At 34.4% G+C, this 15,009-nt stretch overlaps 2 protein-coding genes across 4 annotated transcripts; both read left to right on the top strand.

The window, feature by feature from the left end:
- Window positions 1-1,990: 1,990 nt before the first annotated feature.
- On the top strand, window positions 1,991-3,154 carry LOC101505209 (uncharacterized). The gene is made up of 2 exons (XM_004515454.1): window positions 1,991-2,756; window positions 2,799-3,154. Exons 1-2 carry the CDS (start codon window positions 1,991-1,993, stop codon window positions 3,152-3,154), a joined length of 1,122 nt encoding a protein of 373 aa, XP_004515511.1.
- Window positions 3,155-6,196: 3,042 nt separating this feature from the next.
- LOC101504903 (ABC transporter C family member 12-like) lies at window positions 6,197-10,519 on the top strand. 3 transcript variants are annotated; one of them, XM_073368536.1, is made up of 6 exons: window positions 6,197-6,328; window positions 6,802-7,125; window positions 7,462-8,218; window positions 8,385-8,506; window positions 8,971-9,216; window positions 10,274-10,519. In XM_073368536.1, the coding sequence occupies exons 2-6, from the start codon at window positions 6,877-6,879 to the stop codon at window positions 10,415-10,417; spliced, it is 1,518 nt and encodes a 505-aa protein (XP_073224637.1). In that variant the 5' UTR covers window positions 6,197-6,328; window positions 6,802-6,876; the 3' UTR covers window positions 10,418-10,519. The 3 variants fall into 3 exon arrangements, with proteins under 3 accessions (XP_073224637.1, XP_027186675.1, XP_073224638.1); XM_027330874.2 differs by lacking the exon at window positions 6,197-6,328 and adding an exon at window positions 6,535-6,677; XM_073368537.1 differs by lacking the exon at window positions 6,197-6,328 and adding an exon at window positions 6,584-6,726.
- The last annotated feature ends 4,490 nt before the right edge of the window (window positions 10,520-15,009 follow it).

Below are 15,009 nucleotides of genomic sequence, written 5' to 3'. Positions count from 1 at the left end.
TCAGACAAATACATACAAATCGATTGGCACGTCGATTAGTATCAAAATAGCTGAGTCACTGACTTAAACTCAATCGATTGGCAAATCGATTGACAAAACCTTTTGAAAACCCAGTGAACTCTGAGCTTGTGACCAAATCGATTTTAAGTATTTGTTAATCGATTATGAAGATTTGATAAATCGATTATGGAATCGATTGATATGTGTCTCAGTTTTGAACATAACATCTGCAATCGATTACGAAATCGATTCATATCAGTCTTAACATAATCACTGAGAAATGTTGTTTAAAGAATCGATTGGTAAATCGATTGGGTTATATAGTTTCAAGATTCAAGAAAAACAAGACACACGATAATCGATTGGCAAATCGATTAGACTGGTTTATCACTTTACGAAATCGATTGGTAAATCGATTGATTAATGTGTTTTTCAGAAACTATATAAACTGTCTTCAATCTGTCTTTCAATAACATGAATGATAATAACAATGATATCAATCTGAAATATACATTGAATATTCTTGATACACAATAACACTTGGTTATGAGATTACTTTTTCAGATCAAATTGAAAAAGAGGATTATCAACAATCAAAAAGATAGCTGGAAAAGTGATCTTGAAAGACAAGGCTTCTCATAAACAAATCTTTGATATCCAGAATTATGAGAAGCCATTTTGACCAAGATTGAAGACTACTTTTTGTTCTTTCTGTATTCTGTTTGTAATAATTCTTTGAAACAAAAACAAGGCGAGAAAATCCAGCTAGAAACTGGTGACTACTTTCTTGGGTGAGAGTGCTCAACAAGAAAGAGTTGTACTTTGATTCTGTGATAGGTTGCTGAGTATCTACAAGGATCAGAGGGTGATCAATAAGAAAGATATCATTAAGATAGATAGGTTTCAGGGAGGGTTGTCAAGTTGACAACTGAACCAGTATAAATTCTTGGTGCAATCTTCTCTAACCCTTAACTCCTTTGATTTACTATATTGTTATATCTGTATATGTGATTAAAATTAGATGCATGTTAAACATATTCTGTGATAAGCAATATTGTTTAATCTGATAATTTGACTTGTATGCATCTTGATTAATCTCATATCAATCTAATAAAACTTGCTAATCTTGTATGCCACAATTTAATTTCCGCTGTGTGTATGAAATTGATTTAATTTCATAAAGAACTGATACATTCTGATATATTCCGCTTATTACGAGGTCATATATACCAACAACATCGGGTTGAGACTACATTTTCACTTAATTTAACACATAAGTATGTGCACTTCAAAAAAGATTTTGTTGTCTGACATTGTGATTTCAAGTTGTTAAGTTTGATGGAACCTTTGAATTTATTCGACGTGTTCGTTATTATGTGACACTTTTTACCTTAAAAAAAATGTTTGAAAGTTTATATTTATTTATTTGTTTGGAAATAATTTCATTGTTTAAAAAATAAGAAAATAAAAATAATTTTTTTTGGGGTTTAGGGTGTCACATTACTAGTATCAGAGCTGGTCTGTCCAATCAGACCGTAAATGTGTTATGTGTTCGCTATGTTTCCTTGTGTACTCTGTTATGTGTTTTGTGGTTATGGTCATTATTGTGTTAGTGTTGTAGAACTAAGACAGTTTCTCACTTCCCCAAGTGTCTCACTATATTTGATTGGCTTATCTGATTGATGTAGGTAGTGATGGCTAGTGGAAGGAATGATGCTGCGATTGCTGAGGCTCTAGAGTCCATGGCATGATTTACTGTGCAGGCTCTCCAAGCTTTGGCTGAATCTCAAGCTACTGCACAAGCCTTTGCGCAAGCTGCTACTCAAGCTGCACATATTGTTGCTCAAGTTGTTGCTCAAACTACTAGCTACAGTGGTAGCCAAGGAAATGTGCAAATAAATGAATTCATGGTGATGGATCGATTCCACAAGGCTATAATCCTGATGGGGCTCAAAAGTGGTTGCTAGAAGTTGAGAAAATTTTCAGAGGAATGGCATGTCCCGAAGGTCAGAAAGTGCATCTTGGTACCTTTATGTTGACGGAGGAAGCTGAACATTGGTGGAATAATGCGCGCCAACGTTTAGATAATGCAGGGACTGCAATTACTTGGGCTATATTCAAGAACATGTTTCTAATTAAGTATTTCCCTGAAGATATCTGTAATAGAAAGGAGATGGAATTTGTTAAATTGGAACAGGGGAATATGTCGGTAGCGGAGTATGCTGCTAAGTTCGAGGAATTATCTAGGTACTATCCACTCTATGTTGGAGAGGCAGGAGAAAAGTCTAAGTGCATCAAGTTTGGAATGGGACTCAGACCAGAGATCAAGAAACAGGTTGGAATGCAAGAGATCCGTGACTTTCCTACCCTAGTGAATAAGAGTAGGATTTATGATGAGGATAGTCGTGCTGAAAAGGAACATTACAGAAACACTGGTACCATGAAGGACAACAGACCTATGCATCATAATAGAGGAAAACCTTACTATTTTCCTCCTAGTAAATCTGGAAGTCGTCATAATTATCAACAATATAGTTTTTCAGCTGGAAAAGGAGCTAGTAGTGGTAACGGAAAAGGAAATGGAAACAGTTATAGTGATGGGAGTGGTAGAGGAAACCCCAATGGACGAGGAGTTAGTAATGAAAATAGTAACAACAGGAGTCAAGTCTCGAGCAACAACAATGGTAATAATGGTGATCCAACTACTCCTATCCGATGTCACAGGTGTAGTAAGCAGGGTCACATGGCATATGAATGTAGAGATGTTGGAATTACTTGTTTTAATTGTCAACAATAAGGCCACATTAGCACCACAAGCCCCTACCCGAGGAAGACTCCACAACCTAGAAACCAGAATTCCCAAGCCAGCCGACCTAAATACAATGGAAGAGTCTTTGCCCTCAGCGGTGCAGAAGCGTCTGAGAAAGACAACTTGATCCAAGGTACATGTCTCATAAATGATACTCCTTTATTTGTACTATTTGATTGTGGTGCCACTCATTCCTTTGTGTCTCTTGACTGTGTTAGACGTTTAGGACTACCTGTATCTTGTTTGCAGTATGATTTGATTGTGAATACCCCAACTAGTGATTCTGTTGATACCTCTAGTGTTTGTCTTGACATTTCTATCCATGTGTGTGGAAGGGACTTCTGAGTTGACTTAGTGTGTTTACCTTTGCGTTTGGTTGATGTGATTCTTGGTATGGATTGGTTATCTGCCAACCGTTTCCGCGTAGATTTTTTTTAGTAAGACCATTGAATTCATGGAGTCAGAAGAGAGGGATAAGCCTAGCAATATATCCACCAATCAAGTGAAGGCACTCTTGAAAGAAGATGCTTAGTTATACATGATCCTAGCCTCACTGGAATTTGAAGAAAAAGTGGTAATACGAGATGTTCTTATTGTATGTGAATTCCCTGAAGTATTCCCTGAAGATGTCACTAGTTTACCACTAGAGCGTGAGATTGAGTTTAGCATTGAACTTGTACCAGGTACTAGACCTATATCCATGGCACCATATAATATGTCTCCCTTAGAATTGTCTGAGCTTAAGAAGCAATTGGAAGAGCTTTTAGATAAAACAATTTATAAGACCTAGTGTTTCACCATGGGGTGCACCTGTGTTGTTGGTTAAGAAAAAGGATGGCTCTATGAGGTTATGTGTGGATTATCGTCGAATTAATAAAGTGACAATCAAGAATAAGTATCCGCTGCCTAGGATAGATGACCTTATGGATCAATTGAGAGGATCATGTGTGTTTAGTAAGATCGATCTGAGATCAGGTTACCATCAGATCTGAGTGAAGCCTTCTGATACCCCTAAGACCGCCTTTAGGACCCGTTATGGCCATTACGAGTATTTGGTTATGCCTTTTGGTGTGACTAATGCGCCAGTAGTGTTTATGGATTACATGAATCGGATCTTTCATCCTTACCTAGACTCTTTTGTGGTTGTGTTTATAGATGATATCTTAGTGTACTCTAAGACTAAGGAAGAACATGGTGAACATTTAAGGATAGTCTTGAAAACCCTTAAGGAGAAATAATTATTTTTCAAGTTGTCTAAGTGTGAATTTTGGTTAGAGGAAGTAAGTTTCCTAGGACATATAATTTCAAAAGGTGGAATAGCTGTTGATCCTGTCAAAGTGGAGAGTGTCTTAGAATGGAAAACACCTAAATTAGTGACTGAGATTAGGAGTCTCCTAGGATTGGTAGGTTATTATCGTAGGTTCATAGAAGGATTCTCCAAGTTGGCCTTACCTTTAACTAAGTTGACCCAAAAAGGGGAATTGTTCGTGTGGGATACTCATTGTGAGAATAGTTTCCAAGAGCTTAAGAAACGATTGACCTCTTCACCGATCTTAGTGCTACCTAACCTGAGTGAACCCTTTGTAGTATATTGTGACGCGTGTGGTTCAGGATTAGGTGGAGTACTTATGCAGGATGGGAATGTGGTAGCATATGCTTCTAGGCAACTGAAGATTCATGAGAAGAACTACCCTACCCATGACCTAGAACTAGCAGCAGTTGTCTTTGTACTTAAGATGTGGAGACATTATTTATATGGATCTAGATTTGAGGTTTTTAGTGACCATAAGAGCCTTAAGTATCTTTTTGATCAGAAGGAGTTAAACATGAGACAACGTAGGTGGATGAAGTTCACAGTAGACTGGAATTGCTGATTCCACCGTTAATTTTGACCATTTAATTCTTCTGAAATCATCTATGATCACAATTCATAGTTCATATAACCTGATTTTCAATGTCCTTTAGGTTTTCAGGAATTGTATAAAGGAAGGGCTGCAAGGAAAAACCAGGGTTCTTGTCACCAACCAGCTCCATTTTCTCCCTCAGGTGGATAAAATTATTCTTGTTAGTGAAGGTATGATTAAGGAGCAAGGAACGTTCGAGGAGTTGTCGAAATGTGGGCCTCTATTTCAGAAACTAATGGAAAATGCGGGGAAAATGGAACAAGAAGTAGATAGTAACAAAGATAAAGATAGTCATTACAACAAGGCTGATGTCTTACCTTTGGATAATGAGGCAATTGTAGAGTTACCAAATGATACAAACTATGAGAAGGGAAAATTGCGAAAATCGGTACTTGTTAAGAAAGAAGAGCGGGAGACAGGCGTGGTTAGCTTGAAAGTTTTAAGGAGGTAACATTTCCATGAAGTTTGAAATTTGATAGTACATGAATCTTTTCCTTAAAGTTATTAATAATGTCATGAACCAACTATCTAATAAGGTTAAGCTGCTTAAGTATTGGGCAAAAAACATGTCAACTTATGTTGTGATGAAATTCGATTTTATATTTAAAGAATAAGCAATGCAAGGTTCAAAATCTAGACCACTTGGTCATAGAAGCTTAAGTGTCATGTCTTGAATCAACTATCTTAAAAAATAAAGTTGTTAAGTGAGTATTATGAATAGTTTTTATTATTTCTAACATTAAGAAAGTAAGAATAAAGTGAATGCAATTAGCATTTGATCAGTATTAGGAACACATGAAATTCCCGTCATTAAAATGATAATATTTTTCTCTCTTTCTCATTTTTTTGGTCTCTTCTCTTTGTAACTAAAATGTTATTTGAACATCAATTTGAGACTACAACATTCAACTACTTTTTAAATGGTTAACGCAGTTCACACACTTGGGTAATTCCAATCAAAACTTGTGGTAAATGAGTATATCAAGATTGGATAATTCATTCACCATCAATTGAACTTAATAACCACAAATTTGAACATTATCAACCACAATTTCAGGTGTTCCAACTACATGTAGATTTGAACACTTGAAAATCAAGGTAGATCATGTTTTAAATTTGTGGTTAATAAAGTTCTGTGGATGGTTAACAAGTTATGATACTTGATATATCTATTAATCAAATATAACATTTCATTTACCACATGTGCAAACTGCGTTAGTCATTAAAAAATTGTCGAATTTTGTCATCACAAATTGATGATCAAATAACATTTATGTTAATTTAATTTGGTTATGGAAGCTTTTTTGGTGTTTGAATCCATTTGTATTTCTTTTGCTTTTGTGACCACTAGCCATGCTTTGCACTTTTTTCTACTTGGACTCAATTTGGATACTCTAGTTTGGATATGACTTATAATCACATACAAAATTACAGTTACACATCTGCTGTGGGAGGACTCTGGGTAGTTTCTATACTTTTTGTTTGCTACACATTAACAGAAGCTCTTCGAATTTCGAGTAGCACATGGTTAAGTGTGTGGACATCTCAAGATTCCACTGCAGCTTCTCAAGCAGGATCTTTTCTTTTCATTTATGCACTTTTTTCATTTGGACAGGTGATTCTTCAATGACTATGAGTTTTTATTTAACAACTGTATCTTTTCATTTCTCACGTGCTTCCAAACTCCAATATTCACCTTTCTACTTAGCATTTAGTATCCTTTGCTTTACTTGTGTTAGAATATAAAATAATATCTGGATATTATATTATAATATATTTGTTTATCTCTTAGGATCAGCTTTCAATCTTATCATATCCTACTATATCATGTCTTGTATATAGAGATAGATTATTTGTAATTGTCTTATTTATTGCTTTTGAGCCTATCTAAAGAGTCTCTGTTGTGTAGTTGATACACACGGTTTCACCATATACCTTTCTATTTTCCTCTCATGCAACAACTTGTAAGGAATTAGTATTGCTCAAGAAAATGTTCATCCTTCAACAAGCTATGTAACTTACCACTAAATACTTCTCTGCTCTTCAATTTTTGAAAAATGAAATAAATTTTTTGTTTGCTGCATTCAGGTATCTGTGGCACTTGCAAACTCTTATTGGTTGATCATTTCAAGTCTTCGTGCTGCCAAAAGATTGCACGATGCGATGCTAGATAAAATTCTACGTGCTCCAATGGTGTTCTTCCAGACTAATCCCGTTGGCCGCATAATTAATAGATTTGCAAAAGACACGGGAGACATAGATATCAATGTTTTTAATTTGGGGAATATGTTTCTTGGGCAAATCTGGCAACTACTTTCGACATTTGTTCTTATAGGCACTGTCAGCACCATATCCTTGTGGGCTATAATGCCACTTCTGATATTTTTCTATGCTGCTTATATATTCTACCAGGTGTGTTCTATATCTTGCCTTTAATTTTAGGAATTGGTAATATTTTGAGGCATTCACACTAAGGGTATGTTTGGATGGAGGAGTTTTGAGAGGAGGGCAGGGGCAGTTTATTTAAAATTTCTAAATTAAGGAAGCTATAAAATGATTTAAAGGTAACTTAACTGCAATTGAAATGTTCTATGATCATCCATTATGTTATTCTTTTAATTTATTTAAAATCTCAAATATATACCAAAATATAGAGTCAACCCTCCAAAATCCTGGATCCAAACATTCGCTAAGTGATCATGGTTGAAGGAATTAACAAATCTTTCATATTAACATCATGCCTAATAGAGCACTGCTCGAGAAGTGAAGCGCATGGATTCCATTACAAGATCCCCTGTTTATGCACATTTTGGAGAATCATTGAATGGTTTGTCAAGTATTCGCGCTTACAAAGCGTACGACAGGATTTCAAACGTCAATGGAAAATTCATGGATAACAATATCAAATTCACTCTTGTGAATATTAGTTCGACCCGTTGGCTGAAAATACGGTTAGAAACCTTAGGAGGCCTAATGACTTGGTTGATAGCAACATTTGCTGTCTTGCAAAATGCAAGATCAGAAAACCCTGCGATGATTGCATCTACAATGGGATTACTTCTCAGTTATACATTAAACATAACAAGTCTCTTGAGTGATGTCCTTGGCCAAGCAAGTAAAGCTGAAAACAGTTTGAATTCAGTCGAACGCGTTGACACATATATAAATTTAGAAACTGAGGGTCCAGGTATAATTGAGACAAACCGTCCACCACCCGGATGGCCGACATTAGGATCAATCGAGTTTGAGAATGTTGTTCTTAGTTATAGGCCTGAACTTCCTCCGGTCTTGCATGGATTGTCCTTTACAGTACCATCAACTGAGAAGATAGGTGTAGTTGGAAGAACTGGTGCTGGAAAGTCTAGCATGCTTAATGCGTTATTCAGGATTGTGGAACTACAAAGTGGAAGGATCATTATTGATGGATGTGATATTTCTACGTTCGGACTAGCAGATTTGCGAAGAGTTCTTACTATCATACCACAGTCGCCGGTTCTTTTCTCCGGTACCAACTATAACTATAAATCTTGTTCTATATTTCGTTAATCATACATGAGTTTAATTTTAATCCATTGTCAGCAAAATTTTAAATTGCAATCAAGTTGTGAATAAACTTTGTCTATCAATTTCAATATAACTTTTCTTCTGAAAACTGTCATTCTATCTTTTAGGAACCGTTCGCTTCAATCTTGATCCATTTAATGAACACAATGATGCTGACTTATGGAAAGCTTTGGAAAGGGCACACTTGAAGGATGTATTAAGAAGAAATTCATTTGGTCTAGATGCTCAGGTACATTGATTACTATGGTATAAATTTATGCATTTAGGTTGGTCATATTAATTTGTAGTTAATCACAACCATTTGATTGCTACAAATATTTGACTTTAATCTTATTTACCTTAAAAGTCATACTAATGATGATTTGTGATTGGTTGACACGGTAAAAGTTTTACTTTGATGAATCAAAATTAATCTCATATTTTTAATCATACTTTACTAATTTTGTGGAAATTAAACATGAGTTGACTTATGATATTAGAACATGTTTTTGTACATATAATAACAGTAATGGAAACTTTGTGAAGTAAAAGTAATTAATGCTGTATTGATATTATAAAATAACAAATAATTTGAGACAGAGAAACATTCTATATGAGACACATAGTAATATGAGATGAGTGAGTAATTGGTTTTTCTTAGAGTTTTTTAACATTCAATTGAAAAGAAAGTTAATTCTTTTGAACTGAACATAGGTTTCTGAGAGAGGAGACAATTTCAGTGTTGGACAGAGACAGCTATTAAGTCTAGCTAGAGCATTGCTAAGAAGATCAAAGGTTCTTGTCTTGGATGAAGCAACTGCTTCTGTTGATGTTAGAACAGATGCTCTTATACAGAAAACTATCAGACAAGAATTTGATTCCTGCACAATGCTCATCATTGCTCACAGATTGAATACAATTATCGACTGCAACCGGATTCTGTTACTAGATGCCGGTCGGGTAAGTACATCGTCCAAGTAGCATAAACTAAAAAATTTCACTTGCCTCCATTTATATCATACAAAAAAGGTTTTCAATTTAGTGCCTATAATTGAACAATCATGTTCAATAGGAAAATTTTACTTGCTTTCATGAGGTATGTTTGAATGATATTCAGCCCTTCTATTTTTGAGAAATGATATTTTGACACACAAATTTAGTAACAAATTTCAACAATAATTTGGACGGTTAACGTAGTTCGAGTTTATGGTTAGTTACGTTCACTCGATGGTTAATGAATACATCAAGGTGGCATAACTCGATAGTCATTCATTGAATGTAATTAACTATGTATTTGAACTATGTTAATGTTAACTACCCAAATTGTCGTAAAAAGTTGTTCTCAGATTTTTTGACAAAATAAGTTATTTGTTACAAAAATTATAGTTGCATCTGCTTATGTCTGTTCAAATGTCACACTGTTATTTTTAAATAGTAGAGAGGAGGTGTTTGTAATAGAGGGAAAATCAATGTCTTCTACAAAAGAGAATAGTATATGTGTTATTTAAGCAAATCACATAATAGGTGAGTGCAATTTTTCCAATTTCAATATCATATAGCACTATCAATTTAGTCCCTAATCTATTGCTCCCTCCAATTTAGTCCCTAAAGTATATAAAAATGATATATAGTCCCTAACTTAAATGAAATCTGTCGATTTAATCCCTAAAGTATAAAAACCGTCATTTTAATCCCTAACATTTTAATGATAATCCCTAACATTTTAATGATATGGATTGAATTGAAGAATTTTATATACTTTAGGACTACTTATTATATTTATATAGTTTAAAGAATAAATTGAAGAGGGATTAATACTTCAGAGACTAAATTGTTGGTTTATTCAAATCCTTTTCATATACGGACCAAATGGAAAATGAATTTCACTTATAAGGATAAAAACATATTTAGCCAAAAGAGTTAAAGCATTCTAAATCAAGAGGATAGATGATTTTTTCAATCACAAGTCAATGTTGATGATTAATTAATAAGATTCATCATCTTGTATACTTTCCAGGTTCTTGAATACAGTTCACCTGAGAAACTCCTACAAAATGAAGAAACTGCATTCTACAAGATGGTACAAAGCACTGGACCTGCAAATGCTGAGTATTTATGTAGCTTAGTATTTGGAAGGATAGAGAAAAATTCAAATGTGTGAATATGTTGTATTTCTTATTGATTTTGTACGTAATACAATATGGTATAAATAGTTTAGGGAGTACAAGTAAATAAGGAAAGCTAATTAAATCCTAATTAACTCAATTATTTACAAGAAAGGAAAGATATTATATAGCTATCAATGGTAATAGAATATTCATATGATACAACTAATCAAAGTTGTACAGTTGCCCTTTAATGGACAAAATCGTAACCAACACTCCTCCTCAAGTTGAGTCATAGATGTCAATCATGTCCAACTTGAATCTTAAGTTTCCATAGCCTAGAAAGTGCCTTGGTCAAGATATCAGCAGTTTGGTGGCTTGAGGGTGTGTGCTGGAGAGAAATTAGTCCATTGTCAACTTTTTCTTTGATGAAGTTTCTATCAATTTCCACATGTTTTGTCCTGTTGCACATGATTTTTAGCAATGCTTATGACATCTTTGGTATCGCACAACACACTTACTTCATGGTTAGCGTAAACGTGTAGTTCTGTAAGCCTCCTTTGTAGCCACATCCCTTCGCAAATCCCATGGGCCATGGACCTAAGTTCAGCTTCTGCGCTGCTTCTAGCAACCACAAATTGTTTCTTGCTTCTCCAAGTCACTAAGTTGCCCCATACAAAAGAGCAATACCCACTGGTTGATCTCCTACCAGTCATTGAGTCTGTCTAATCTGCATCAGTGAATATTTTTATTTTCCTGTTTGTGTCCTTCTTGTAATGCATCCCCTTCCCTAGTGCTTTTCTCAGATATTGCAGGATGCAGTTAACTACTTTCATGTGAGCATCCCTAGGGTAATTCATGTAGTGGCTAACCATGCTAGCAGAAAAACCAATATTTGGTCGTGTGTGGGTTAGGTAGATAAGTTTCCCAACCAGCTTTTGATACCTTTCTTCATCAATAGGTGGACTCTCCTTTTCCTCTCCAATTTCCACATTTGAGGGAGTGTCTGCTGGCCTGTATGTTAACATCCTTGTTTCTTAAAGTAAGTCAAATATATATTTCCTTTGAGATAAATAGATTCCATGTTTGGATCGTGCCACTTCCATTCCTAGAAAATACCTTAACTAACCAAGATCTTTGACTTCAAATTCCTTAGTTAGGATCATTTTCAGTCCTTCAATTCCAATATAATCATCACATGTAATAATAATGTCATCCACATAAACAATGAAGATGGTTACCTTGCCTTCCTTTGAATGCTTTAAGAACATTGTGTGGTCAGTTTGACACTGGGAGAAGCCATGCATCCTAACCACTTGTATGAGCCTATCAAACCATGCCCGAGGAGATTGCTTGAGTCCGTATAGTGATCTTTTGAGTTTACATACCTTGCCTGAATTTTCTGATGTTTCAAGTCCTGGTGGTATTCTCATGTAGACATCTTCAAGTTCCTCATTTTGGAAACCATTTTCTATATCTAACTGGTGAAGTGGCCAGTCCAAATTTACTATTGCCAGGGAGAGGAATACACGAACTGAATTCAACTTTGCTACAGGTGCAAAGGTTTCTTCATAATCCACCACATAGGATTGGGTGAATCATTTCGCCACCAGCTGAGCTTTGTACCTGTTTACATTCCCATTTGCATTGTATTTTACCGAAAATATCGACTTGCATCCAATTGCCTTTTTCCCCTCTCATAGGTGGGAGAGTTGCCATGTGCCATTCTTTTCAAGTGCCTTGGTTTCTTCCATTATAGCAGCCTTCCATTCTGGAACTAGGATAACTTCATGAAAGTTTTTAGGAATGTCGATGTTTTCCATAGAGCTGATGAAATTCCCACACCTTTGTGATAATTTTTCACTAGAAACATAATTTGCAATTGGGTGTTTGGTACAAGACCTTACTCCCTTTCTCACAACAATAGGTAAGTCTAAGTCTTGGTCATTAGTGGCATTATCAGATAAATTAGAGCAAGAGTTAATGCACAATATTGCTACCTTTGTGAGTTGATTCAGGATCTGAATTTTGGGCAGAGTCTTAGTTTTGCTTTGCAAGAATGCATGCTTCTACTTCCTCAAGAGTTTGCTACTTGTTCTTCTTCCTTATGTATACTTGCAGTTATTTTCCTCCATTTGGTTTTCCTTTTGAACCAATTGTTGGTGCTCTATTTGTTGGCTTGGTAACCTCAAAAGTGGTTGTTTGCTGGTCCAGATTAGGTTCAACAATTATTGGGACATATTCTGTGTTTTTAGTGATTTGGATAGGTTCAAGTGGGATTTGGACAAGTTCTAATGGGGTGGTTAAGACAAGTTCATATGGAGCAGATTTTGGTATTGTAACTTCCCAAGGTTGGTATTCATCAATTGTGACTTTCTCCCCCTGAATACCAACTTTGGGATAAAAAGTCTTCTCTTTAAAAAAGGTAACATCCATAGTGTGATAGATTCATCGTTTTAGAGGGTAGTAGCATTTTTATCCTTTCTTGGTAGGAGAGTATCCAAAGAAGATACACTTGATGGCTTTCGGGTCCAACTTATTGAGGTTAGGCTTTTGGTCATGTACAAAGGTAGTACATCCAAAAATCTTTGGCGAAAGATTTGTGAGGAGTTTGGTCGAAGGATAAAAGGACAATAGGGTTTGGTGTGGTGTGTTTAGGTTGAGTGTTTTGGAGGACACTTTATTTATTATGTAGGATGAAGAGAGGAATGCATCTCCCCAAAAATGGTTAGGTATGTTCATGGACAGCATGAGGGCTCGAGTGACTTACAATAGGTGCTTATTTTTTCTCTTTGTTGTCCCATTCTGCGGTGGAGAGTATGGGCATGATGTTTGGTGTATAATGCCACTTTTGGTAAGGTAACTACCAATGTTGTGGTGGAAGAACTCCCTTCCATTATCAATTCTTAGTACTTGAATGTTGCTTTGAAATTGGGTTTGGACCATTTTATGGAAGTTCTCAAATATAATCCAACTTCTGATTTTTCTTTCATGAGGAACACCAAGTGACTTTTGTATGGTCGTCGATAAAAGTGACAAACCACCTTGATCTAGTAACATCGCTCACTCTTGAAGGTCCCCACACATCACTATGAATGAGTGTGAAAGGTTTAGACGAATTATAAGGTTGTATGGAATAATGGGATTTGGTGTGTTTGGCCAATTCACACACTTCACATTTGAAAGAACCAAAGTCTTTATTAAATAATGATGGAAACATTTTTTCCAAATACATAAAATTTGGGTGTCCTAGCCGATAATGCTATAACATTACATCATTATCATTCTTTGATGAACGTATAAGGGCAGCCTTGTAGGATCCATTATCAAAATAATTTCTTTCATATATAGTCAATAGTCAAGGATAATGCAAGGTCAACAATCTTTAATCTCATCCATTTTGACATGACCGATTCAACAAAGTGTTGGTAAGTCATTTGTAAGATTGAGAAAACATTGAATTTAGCGATAGTCTAGACAAGTCTTTTACTCAAAATATGGTACCGACTAAATTAGTTCTTCTCATACATTTCAACAAACACAAGAAGCGTAAACTTAAAACAAACTAAAACGCCGCAATAAGATGGGAAACAAAAACATTGCACTAAGATGAAAAACAATATAAACATTGCACACAAACAACAAAATCACAAATATATATATATATATATATATAACTACTTATTTTAATAAAAAGATAAAATAGTGTAGAGTTAATTTCAAACGCAAAAATAGTTTCAAAGCACCCTTCTAATTTACCTTTTGATATTAGGCTAAATTTCGTCTGCTATTAACGTTTTAGTCTTTTATCTTTTTTTTCTCGAGTTGGTCCTTTATTTTAATTTTAAGTGACAATTTGATATTTTATGTTTTAAAATATCAATAATGTTATCCTTTTTTCTTTACAGAAATTCAAAATAATCATCAAAATTTTCAAACAAAACCCATAAAATTATTAATCATCTTCAATATAATGCAAATTTCATCAAATCCATAACTCAAATATTCAAATAAACTCATATTTTCATCTCCAACAACATCAAATAAAGAATGAAAATATGATTTTATTTACAGATTTAAGTTATGAATTTGATTAAATTTGCATTTTATTGAAGATGATAATGAATTTTATGGGTTTTGTTTGAAAATTTTGATGATTTTTGTGAATTTTTGTAAAGAAAATGAAAACATTGTTGACATTTTAAAACATAAAATATCAAATTGTCACTTAAAATTAAAATAAAGGACTAACTCGAGAAAAAAATTTAAGTTAAGGGACCGAGGATGTAATTTAACTTTGATATTATTATAATCACTTATAATTAATTATATATATAATATTAACAATTGATTTATTTTTCTATAATTAATATTACATAGTTTAACTTTAGAGGAGCCTAATCCCAAAAAACATACCTTAATGCATGTTGATTTGTGTCAAAATATATTGAATGCAATGAAGAAATTGGCCATTGATGTAAATTACATGATTCCTATTGATTTATCCAAGTTAATAAAAATTAATAAATTCAAACACACTAAATGCTAACATTTGCATATAAAAATTAATAAATTCAAACACACTAAATGGTATTATTGTTGTTTAAAAGAATAGGATATACAACAAAGAATAACCAACAAAAACTAA

The sequence above is a fragment of the Cicer arietinum genome, chromosome 5, assembly GCF_000331145.2.
Source record: "Cicer arietinum cultivar CDC Frontier isolate Library 1 chromosome 5, Cicar.CDCFrontier_v2.0, whole genome shotgun sequence".
NCBI lineage: Eukaryota > Viridiplantae > Streptophyta > Magnoliopsida > Fabales > Fabaceae > Cicer > Cicer arietinum.
This window is presented reverse-complemented; position numbering and strand designations above follow the sequence as displayed.

Excerpts from the sequence above, each read along its gene's own strand:
- LOC101505209 (XM_004515454.1), top strand. The coding sequence starts at position 1,991 with ATGGCATGTCCCGAAGGTCAGAAAGTGCATCTTGGTACCTTTATGTTG. Across the intron at positions 2,757-2,798 it reads GGGTCACATGGCATATGAAT|GCCACATTAGCACCACAAGC; the intron begins GTAGAGATGTTG and ends GTCAACAATAAG.
- LOC101504903 (XM_027330874.2), top strand. Across the intron at positions 7,126-7,461 it reads CTGCTTATATATTCTACCAG|AGCACTGCTCGAGAAGTGAA; the intron begins GTGTGTTCTATA and ends CATGCCTAATAG. Across the intron at positions 8,219-8,384 it reads GTCGCCGGTTCTTTTCTCCG|GAACCGTTCGCTTCAATCTT; the intron begins GTACCAACTATA and ends TCTATCTTTTAG.